The sequence below is a fragment of the Ciconia boyciana genome, chromosome 8, assembly GCF_034638445.1.
Source record: "Ciconia boyciana chromosome 8, ASM3463844v1, whole genome shotgun sequence".
In the NCBI taxonomy this organism is placed as follows: Eukaryota; Metazoa; Chordata; class Aves; order Ciconiiformes; family Ciconiidae; genus Ciconia; species Ciconia boyciana.
This window is the reverse complement of record NC_132941.1, coordinates 67,405,184-67,416,267: the sequence shown is the minus strand read 5'-3', so window position 1 is coordinate 67,416,267 and position 11,084 is coordinate 67,405,184. Positions and strand designations below refer to the sequence as shown.

At 37.9% G+C, this 11,084-nt stretch overlaps 1 protein-coding gene across 2 annotated transcripts in view; it reads right to left on the bottom strand.

The window, feature by feature from the left end:
- Positions 1-371: 371 nt before the first annotated feature.
- The window catches only part of INPP5A (inositol polyphosphate-5-phosphatase A), a 262,058-nt gene continuing 251,345 nt past the window's right edge, over positions 372-11,084 (bottom strand). The window contains exons 13-16 of one of the 2 annotated variants that reach the window (XM_072870887.1): positions 7,888-7,999; positions 3,560-3,628; positions 2,142-2,229; positions 375-2,047 (exon numbers count right to left, since the gene is read on the bottom strand). In XM_072870887.1, coding sequence (XP_072726988.1) covers positions 2,149-2,229; positions 3,560-3,628; positions 7,888-7,999 — 262 coding nt within the window. In that variant the 3' untranslated portion in view covers positions 375-2,047; positions 2,142-2,148. Of the gene's footprint in view, positions 2,048-2,141; positions 2,230-3,559; positions 3,629-7,887; positions 8,000-11,084 lie in introns of both variants that reach the window. The other variant, XM_072870886.1, reaches the window with a different exon arrangement.

Sequence of the window (11,084 nt, the reverse complement as noted above, 5' to 3'; positions counted from 1 at the left end):
CGAGCCTCCTCCCAAACGACCCGGGCAGGCCACCCGTGTACCTGACGCCTCCGGGTGGACCAGGGCTATTTATGGTCTTGCGGCTCACAGCGCTGGTGAGTTTATCCATAAACGAGGCTTCAGGCCGAGTTTGAAAGGGCAGCGGCTTTTTTCTAAAACCAGAGATAATCACGAAGGAGTTTATGGTGCCGTGTTTATTGAACTGCTGGGGACCGGCGTCTCATGAATAGCTCATAAAGTTGTATTACTCTCTGTCCATGAGCACTCCAACGCAAACTCCGAAATGCCCTTTCCTCGGTCGGTATTGTGTCTTGATTAACGCTAGAACCGCATTCTGTTATACAGGTTTTCATGTGAAAAATAACCCTGTTAATTGGCAGGAGATTAAAAGGTAACTTATTAATAAGGAATGTGACAATAATTTCCCAATGCCCAAATTAAGGGGAGAGACACGGCCATCTTCACCATGATCAGTTTTATTGCTTGAGAACCAGAGTACTCATTTCTAAAGGCCTTCAAAGTTACCATGAGTTGAGTTCGCTTAAATAGAATTACTGTGTGGTTATAATGCAACATGGCACAATAACAATACAGAGCTGCAGACACCCTTTGGGCAACAGTACTTAATATAAACCCCGGTTGTACTGTTGAGAAAACATTCTGCAAGCGGACATCAAATCATTTTCAATGGTAGTGATTTATACCAAAATCAAGCATCAATCTAATGCCATCACGCAGTCCATGAACTCTGTAGTGTTCTAAATTAAATCAATAAAACATACATTTGTGTTTCATCAACAGACTCCCTAATCACCTTTTAATGTTGTATTTAGTGGTGGGAGAAAAATGTTCCTAACAAGATTATATTGTAGGCTGCACTGAGCAACTAACCCGGAAAATTTACAGTCATCTTTTTTTCTTTAACACTGTATACATACAGTCTGTGTCCAATACCGTTGCTACCTGAAGCAGACTATTATTTTCTTCTCCCATGTCGTTATTGTTTCGATATAGAATACTTGGCACCATGAAACAGTAACAAAAGACGGACAAAAACAGTTTACAAAATTCTGGAAAGTTACACCCAAACCTAGCTAAGAACTTCACATTCAATCCTTAATATTACATAGAAAGAAGGGATTATAGGAGTAACAAAGTGAAACTGCTAATATATGTGCTATATAGTATGCTATATATCTGTATCCAGGATGGCACTGCTGTATATTATTTATTACATAAATGTTGGTTGTTGATGTACACTTAACTAAACCTGCTAAGACTCCAACACTAACTGCTGATATGGCACTCTCAAGCATTCATATTGGAAAGTATATTTAGCGTAAGTTTTGGTCAGGTTTATAAATTATTTATATATCTGTGTATATATACACATACATACATATATATACACACACATATATGTATGTATAGAAAGCAGCTGCTGTGTGATTCAAAAAACCATGTAACATGGCAGTATAGTAAATAACATGAGAAAAAAATTATAAAAATGAAAAACAAAACACTAAAACTAAAACACAAACCATAAGCCTTGGTCAACAAAGAAAATACCGTTTAAAACCATCAATATCTCTATCTATACAGTCCAATGTACAAAACCCCAAAGTGGTAAAGATATATAATGTTAGGCATGACACCTTTAAAAGTTTATAATATGCTGAAATAGCTTTTCCACATTGACAAACACTTATTAAAAGTTGAAAGTTGTGAAATCTAGAATACATAACATCTCTGCTGTCTATTTAGAGTTTTGGCAACAGAACTGTGACATATATATAAAAAATAATTCCACATTTCTACTTGATGTCACATGAACATACAAGACAGTGAGGTATGTGAGGCTTTTCTCGAACAGAGTCCAGATGCTGAAGCATAGTGTACGATCAGCAGTCTAAAAATGTGGCACTCGGGACTTGATTTATCAATACAGTTGTTACGATTATGTATTTCGGGATACTGCGTACTCCTTCCCCTCCTTGCTACAGTGTGGTTTCACGGAAAATCTTCTCATTTCGTAGGCATCTTTTTCCTGTTGCAGAATTGGCATTTTTTTAAGAAGAAAAATAAACACAGGGGAAATGATGTAGAAAATATAAACGTAAAGGAAAAAAAATGATATTTACCACCACATCACTGCACGACACAACACTTGTGCACATTTGCAATAGGTTTACCTGCCCCAGCAGCTATTCGAAAGGACAGGAACACAGGCTGCAGCGAGTTAGGGAAAAACAGAAGTTACACATTTGAAATATAAACGTTTTTTTTTTCACAGTCAGTAGTAAACACAACAAAAATTCCTCTATGACTGGAAACAAAATGATGCAGTAATTTATTGGATTAATCTAACTACAAAATGCACAGGAGAACTACATCGGCTCCTTACGGATCTCCGCTCCCATTGAAATCTAAGGGAAAATTTGCCCCTGATTTCTGTGGGGAGAGGATTGGGTCCCATACGCAGCTCCCTTTTACTACAGAGTTAGCTCCACTGAAAGTGCCATGCTAAAAAAATTCATGTTACTTACACTGGTGACAAAAGAAACAAAAATTACTATTTCCGAACTGGCTGTCCTTCAGCTGCTGACATGCTGAACTTTTCATTTTACTGGAGAAGCTAGTAAATGTCTGTATTTTAAAATCTGACTTGGATGATTCTGGACCAAATATCTTAAGTGCATTCTTCCTTAGAAAAACAACACTCTGTCTCACAAGAACTCTGACCATGAAAGTAGATATAGCTACGTATTTGTAAATGTGGACGTACGTGTATGCATGCATACACACATGTAATTACCTACTACCCATCACTGAATTATCATTCGAGAGCCTTAGCACTGTCTCTAGGACTGATACATTACCATTGTCATATGGTTTACAAGTTTTTGCAAGTTTCTAGTTGAGTTTTTATACAGGTTTTCTGTAGTTTTTATATAGGCTTTCAGAGGTTACCTCCTACTCCTCGCTCAGTTTTTTTCAAAGGAAGCAAATACTGAGTTTCGCTGTATTTCTAACTTAGCTTTCCATCTGGTATCTTCAGCAGAGAAGATGATTGTTTATAAAATGCATGTCTTTTTCTTCACTTTAACAACTGGTATTTATGTAATTCTATATCCCTTTTCTCACTTGTTGCTTAAATATGGAACTGCCAATATGTTATTTTCCTAATACACAGCTAGGCACCAAATCAACTGAAACTATGTTTTGGAAGCAATTTTGATAACCCGATGAAAATACTTTAGTTTTACAATAATAGTTGTAAGTGCACAGACAGCTGCTCCTCTTCATTTTGTACTGTATCATGCTTTCATTCTAGTGCACATCATCCTGTTCTTCATTTGATTTCATACAAGTATCTACTCTAATATACTGGCTGATTTCAGTTGGATTCAGCTTTAAAACATTTTCAAGGCTTTAAATTAAAAATAGGACACAGATGTAGTTAACTTAAATATAAAATTAAGGGAAACTAGCGCATACATTCTCCTTCCTAATAAAAAAGACTTAGAAGATACAATACTAAAATGATTAATTTAATTACCTTGTGATCTCCCATGCAGACGTTTGGCCCAATGTGGTCATATATTACTATCTTCTCATCGTTTTCTGACTAGTTAAAAAAACACAACAAAACACTACTCAGTTCAAGTATCCTCCAGATTACAGAAACAGAAAGAAATACGGAAATAATTTATGCAAATGAATGAAGTGATATTAACACATCTTTGCTTGGCTCCTCCAGCGAAAGACCATGTAGAATGGATTTTTATGTCCAGTACTGCTTGCTGTAACCTGTGCAATTTGTCCATGTAAAATAACCCGTGAAGTCACTGCATCTACTCCTTGCTTCTGGGACCTCAAGAAATTTTAGTGAGCAACACTTGAATAGATGAAATGAATGACTCGGTCATGATTGCATTCCAGCCTTTTGCCAGTGAAATGCAGCTAGCACATTGGGCTAGTCCTTTTTTAAGAACAACACACCATTTTTATTGAATTAGGCGGGATATATGTTATTCTTTGAATTAAATGCAATCCACATTGCCTTATAAGAGCATTTAATTTCATCATATCGGTGATTTTAAATGTTCAGAGAGATGAATGGATTATTTACAGTTTATGAGTATAATATTTAACCATTTCTTTGAGATACACTTTTTCATCTGAAAAAAAGCGTGATTTTAAGAAAATCAGCAGCAAACGAAAGATGACATTCCTCCAGTCTCCATTATGAATTGCTTTCATTTTGTTTCATGTTGAACTTTATCCTTATACACTGACTTCTTTAGCATTTGTAGCTTAATGAATAATAAAATGTACTCATCTTTCTCCCATTTGCAATAAACGTGTTTTCGAGAATCTGTTTTGATTCTCTAGCACAGTACTTCAGGAATAAATACAAATACATTGCCATACAAGACAATTTCTTATTATGCTAAACAATTCCTATAAGCTAATTAAATCTGCAATCTGCACACTCTCAAGTCTCTAATACAATCATAGATGTGCTTTAAACTAGTTGGCAATACTAATTTATTTTGTATGAAACAGTCAAGACTGTCTCATCTGTAATCAGTCAAGTTTGACTGGGCAATAACTTTATATAAACAGTAGCATTTAGGACTATAAAGTTAAAACTGAATTATCTTTAATGCAGTAAGGAAGCTTAAGGTCAGATTTACTTTATAGCACGGTTGTCTGCCAAAAATAGAAAAACATAACCTTCTGCATTGTATGCATGAGCACTTTCCAATATTTCAAGATCATAATGCCACTAGCATCGGAAGTGGGGATACATTCATCAAAAGCGACTTGATAATTTACAAAGGCAGCATAAAATTGTGGATTTTCAACTGCATAATCTTTAGACAGATAAACAAATTACAGCGGTGCACAAGCAGAAACAATATACACTTGGCTGAGCATTCATTACTTCATGCTATCAGGCATCAACGCAACTCCCTAGCAGTGGGCAACCTTTGGTGTTTTAGGGCTCAGGAAGCATAAAATAACATGATGGTGAGGTAACCGACCATAGCATGATAGATGATGTTGCATGAAAGCTGTTTACAGCCCCATGTCTGTACAATCTGTAATGCCTACTGTGTAGCTGAACACACTGTACAGTGTGGTAATTTGTGCATACTATCTTTTCTTTACATAGGATTAAAATGCAGATTTACTACAATTTCTGTTTGAAATAAAGTATAGAATTGCTAAGATAGAAAAATAAATCCTTTACTTGTCTGTAAGAAAAATTAATACAGCAAAATAATTACTTGCATAAGAATTTTCAACAGCTAGTTACAACCAAAAATTCTTTAGAAATTCATATACATTTATATTTTAAGGATTTGTTACAGTGTAATCAGTTAATTAAAATTTGCTTTTACTTTCTTCACAGTTCCTTTTAAAGCTTCAAAGCATAAGTCTCTGCAATGGAATAAATTCTCAATGGCAAGGCAAACACTGCCTACTGTGTAGAACCACAAAAACTTGTAAGGTCATTTTGCCCTTTCCTCTATCAGTTCAGCATTCTTTTCTACTGAATATTTCCATTAAGTTTTATGGACCAGAATTACAGTTTGTTTTTGAGTTGGATAAGCTAACTTCTTTATTGGTATAGACTCACTGAGTTAAACAAGCATGTCAGTTTGGCCTCATCTACATCTGTAATTTTGCATACACGTTTCTGGAGATGTCCCAAACTGCATGCTCATAATTTGCAAATGCAAAGCTGCAGAGACAAAATTATACGCAATTTTAAAATGTAAGCTTTGAATGATCCAACTGACTGGGTTGCTGTTCCGTGGGCTAAATGACCTCACAGTTACAAATTTCTTTAATGCTCTAACTTTGTTTTCCTTTGTTTATTTTTCTCCCATTATATCCAAGTTATACCCCCCTAGATAATCTGAAAGAATTCCTTTCCCTCTGTACTGTTTACACTCTTCAAGCCTTTGTGTACACTTCTATCTCCTTATTCATAGCTTGAAAAAAAAAATCTTCCCTCATTGGCCGCTCTTTCCATGGTTTTAATCCTTTGTTCTTTAGGAATTTCATGGGTGCCAAGTACTATCTGTAATATTTTGGGTAAAGTCTCACTTTTTCATATGATATTTCTGTGTAAGAACTTCAAATAACATGGATTTTGACATTACTATTCTACTATAAAGCTTGTATTCCCCTTAGCTTCACTTTTAAAAAAATTAAATACTGCAGTACGTGCATTGTCTAAATTTTGGGCGAAACTTCAAGATATCACGCAGACACTTCTTACACATTGAAATGTGTGAGGAAGTACATCGAACTGAAATTTGAGTAGCTATGGGAAAATGTTCTCAGCCTTTCAGTGAGTTATATACTGCAAAGCAAACGGTCTAATCATGAGATAAATAACCCTGATGAGAGAGAGAAACAGAAGGTTATAAACTTCAGGAAAGCACGTTTCAAGGGTTTCATTAATTTAAACAACAGCAAAAAGCCACGAAGCTGTAGAATATGCATGTATTTGCAAAGATTATTTTCTACAATTCACTCCCGTTAAACTCTATTAGTTACACAGGAACATACAGACAGACACATGACTTTGGGCAATTTGGGGTTTGGTTAAGTCTGTTAAGCATGAGACAGTCGTACCGTCTAGTCAGCAAGCTAACCTCACTGCAACAGTGCTGAAAAGTCACAGCACGTTCATTCCTGTATTGCACTCATGGCCACGGCTAGCACAGCAGGGAAAATTTAGCTCAGAGCAGAAAGGCATGGGTGAGATCTCCTTACGCCATACACAGATTTCCTGATGTGTTCTTGGTCCTTTAGAACAACCGATAGCCAGCGTAAACAGGACGGGCCTCCAGTTGCCATGAACAAGCACACAGGGAAAACCAGAGGCTGTGTAAGTTGGCGTACGTAACCGGCTGCCCTGGTTTGGTGTTGCCACAGAAAGGAGGAGAGCAGAGTGGAGTAAGGAGAGAGAAAACGAGAGAAAAGGAAAATTGGAAGGCTCCTGAACTATATTTAGGTCATTTAACCTTGGATAGAACACCACCACCAAGTTTACCTTACCTCTATACACTAAAATCCCAACAGGAACTATATGTTCTAAAGATGTTGCACAGTTGTATTTTTAAAGCTCTAATGGAATGTCTAAATTTAGGCACTTAATTGGTGTAGCAAAGTTAGGAGTCTACCTGCTGGAGACTCTGTCTTCATTCAGGGGACAGTGACAGGAGATTCGGCCCATCTAGGATCTGACATATTCTTGGGAAATCCAGTTCTCACCATCAGCAACAGAGGGAACCTAAATCTACCATGCCTGTAACTCGGGTACCTCAAGCTGTTGCTATACAGGTTTTTCTTTCAATAGCATTACTCCGCAGTCAGCAGCCACTCCTAGTTACTTTTGTCTGCATCTGTGCCGAATCCTTATCGAGGGCAGTACTGTTACTTATGTTACTGTATAGTGGACTGGACTGGGGGACTGATGGAGGTTTTTTATTTTTCGTTATTCTTTTTTAAAGCAGGCACAGTTTCCCAGTCTGGTTCACAAACATCCCAGTACAGCACTGACAAGTACAGAAGCAGCACAGGAGAGATGACAGGCAGCCAGTGTTGGCAGCTCAGATACCAAAAGAAGCGTTTGTGAAAGCTGGTGGTTTGGGTTAACTGGGACAAATCCCCATTCTCGGGTGGAAAGCACTGGAGGCATAATGGTTTATTATTGCTGTGGTATGCTGTCTCCAGCTTGGTGAGCACTTGCTACAGGTAACGAAAAATTCAAGGACAAGCAGAAGTCTCTCAGCCCTCCCTGCCTTTGTTGAAGATAAACACACCGCGGAGGCAGCGGGGTGGCTGCAGGTCCGTACTTACTTTCAGAATGAGCTCCTTGGCTGAGTGGGACATGAGGATTCTGTCGCACCAGGCTGGACATCTCGTATTCATGTACTGCTTTCCCTGGCTAGAGTCCTCGCTGTATGGGTAACTGCAAACACATCACAATCACAACCATCAGCAACTTTTTGCAAAGCAGCCTGAAAACTCTGGCTCAAATGACCACGCTAATTAAAAAATTTAACTGGCAAGAAGCAGCTCTTTTAGACACCTCTCATACTCTTTTACCTTTCTTTTCTCCTCCCCCTTTCTTTCTCATATCAACAATCCTACTTTAGGCCAACATGTTAAGACACAGTTTCAAAATTCTCACCTCCTACCTTGCATTTTTGCACGGGAATGTTTAAAGCCAGCAGCCTATTGATCTATGCGAAAGTACGAAAATCAGTTCAACAACTCAAGTACAGAGTAGGCTGTTGGCTATGACTATGGAAAATGAATAGGCAGAAGATGAAAAAGGAAACCTAGGCAAACAAAGGTTCATCTCACGGGACTTCTTTCCGTGATTCTCTCAAGGAGAGCTATCCAGGAATAATTTAACAGAAAACAGAGTTCAGAGCACTGGCGTCTCTGCGGGTGTACACAGACCCCACCCGTATGGATTCTCTAAGGCTGACAGAAAGGAAGATACGGCAAGAAAGCAGGCTTTTCAGGGGATTTCTTCAGAACCAAAGAATTACGAATGTGGTTTAAGGAAAATGATGCTGATTTTGTAAGATTCTGTACCTTTATATGAAATCGTGTTAACAAAAAGTGAATTATTTTGTAAAGACATCTGGAATAGAAGCTGATTAAATGGTAGTTATGCTGTGGGGTCACTATAAATGTGCTATGGGATCTCCAGTATATTCTAGCTTAGCTTTAAAAGGCAACAGAAAGTGTTTATGTTAACGTACAGAACAGCCTAAAATAACTTAACTCAACATGCCGGCGTGAGCCCACTGGATGAAGTCGTCTAAAGCACCTGAAGTGGCAACCTCTGGTTCACCTGTCAGGAGGCTGAGGCCAAAGTTTTCCTCTTTTTATCCAAATGTTCTCACTAGTTTAATATGACAGAACTTTGAATTTGATGACGGCTCATCATGCTGTAAGGCACTCTGTCTTCCCAGACCATTTCCAAAATGGCGTGGCCATTTTGTAGCCAAAGTAGCCAAAAGGGTTTTGGAGAAATACGGAGGGTTTGTTTCTTGAATACTGGGCCTGAATGAATTGAAGTTTGTCCTTGATAAACGCCTTTAAACCATAAAGACCATAAGGCTGGTGCATATTATCTACATACATATGTGTGCGTGTACTTAAAATGACATTTGCATTTTATTCTGCTCATCACTGGATTCATAAAGGAAACACTGAGGTTTTCATGATATGTGTGTTAAAATAAAATTTCTGGTATTGTAACAAAAGGGTTTGCATGCTTGAAGAGAAACTTATTTACCACCCTACTTGGTGTGATACTCTGAAACTGAGACATATAGCTTTCTACCGAATGGGTTTACAAGCTACACTGCCATTAAAAAGATTAGCCATGGCAAACATCCAAGAAAAGCGTACTGAACGTATTGGAACAAACCAGTGATCTCAGTACCTTTTCCACCTCATCAAACCTAACAAGACTCATTTTCAAAACATATTATGAGAATTCAATTTGCTGCTTCACTGACATACAGAAGTACAGCTTATTTCTGAGTGTCTGTGAAATATTTTGATGATGTAATACTATTGGTAGTAGAAGCTCTTTGTCTGCAATTTAAGGGTTGACTTTTTCTGGTAACCTCTTACTTTAGTTACTCAAGAACCCCGCATAACTGAAGCTACTTTTTATGACATAAGGTATAAGAATCAATCATATTTCATATAATCCTTCCTTTTACAGCATTAACCATGTGGCTTTTAAAGTATGATGTTCTGTACCTGGAATGATCTGTTACTGCTACGTGTTAGAGCATTTCATCCGAGAGCCTATATTCTGTGAAATGGTATTTATCAATTTGCTTTATTGATCTTAACGTTTTCACAGGGTGAAAACTTCTGCCAATTTTTCAAGGTCTTTAGCGCTGATCACCCAGTCAAGAAGTCGCCATAGTTTACAAATATCTTTGATAAATCAGATTTCTAATGGCTGGGACAGAGATGAAAATAAATGCTGCAAAAGTTATCCAGACAAAATGATCTGTAGGTAATAACTTAATACAATAAAGTGGGGCAAGCTCTTCTTTTTATAAGGCAGCACCCTTCCTTCAGGCCAGAAGTGTGGAAGCATTCTGTCTTCCTGCACTCTAATGAATAAGGCTTCTCCCTCCCCACCACCGCCTCTTTGGCTTGTGCAAGTCTCACTGTCAGTAAAATGCTGACATAGACATAATAAAAAATCCTAACTAGGTACACCCCCCAAAAAATAAGGAAAACTATTTGCTCTTCTCCTTCATGCTCTAGAAGGGTCACAAATACTTTGGAATAAACAGGTTTCTTTTGTAGATGGGCTCAAAAAGTGAGCATAGCTAAATATGATCCAAAATTGCTGGGAGGGATTCTTTTTTGTGACTTAAGAGGTTTTGGGGAGAGGGTAGTTTAATTTATTATATGCCATTTATCTTGAATAGATTTTTGCAAATAAAAGCTCTGTTAGAGATTTCTGGAATAAGACTGTCACTGAAGAAATTTTCATGAAACATACTGCTGAATGTATACTATTCCAGAATAAAACCTTTCAAACAACATACACTCCAGTAGTTGTCTCCATCATCCTGTTCCACAGTTAAATGAACAGTGGAATGAAACTAGTGCGACTGCTTCCAGGATTGAATCATCTTGTCAACTCTGAAGCTTTCACTTGGTTGGAGCATCTCTAAGGGTTTTCTCCCCTATGGATACTCTGGTGTCTTACATGATGTTACCTCGTTCAGATGCCTTCCCACCAGCTGATGGGATTTAAAACCAGTCAATAGAAGCAATCGAAAGAGGAGACAGACAGATGCAGAAGCATTTCAGGAAGCCAGGCAGATGATTCTGGTGCTGCCATAACAGAAAGATGTTGCAAAAATCAAAGACACAAGGAAAACACCCAAAGCCTCAGAACTGCCACACACAACAGCTCCTGATTTCAGTCTTGTACACAAAATCTGTCACCAGAACGCAGCCTGTGGGTGTGCTCCTGCACTCCCTGCAAGCACACGTCT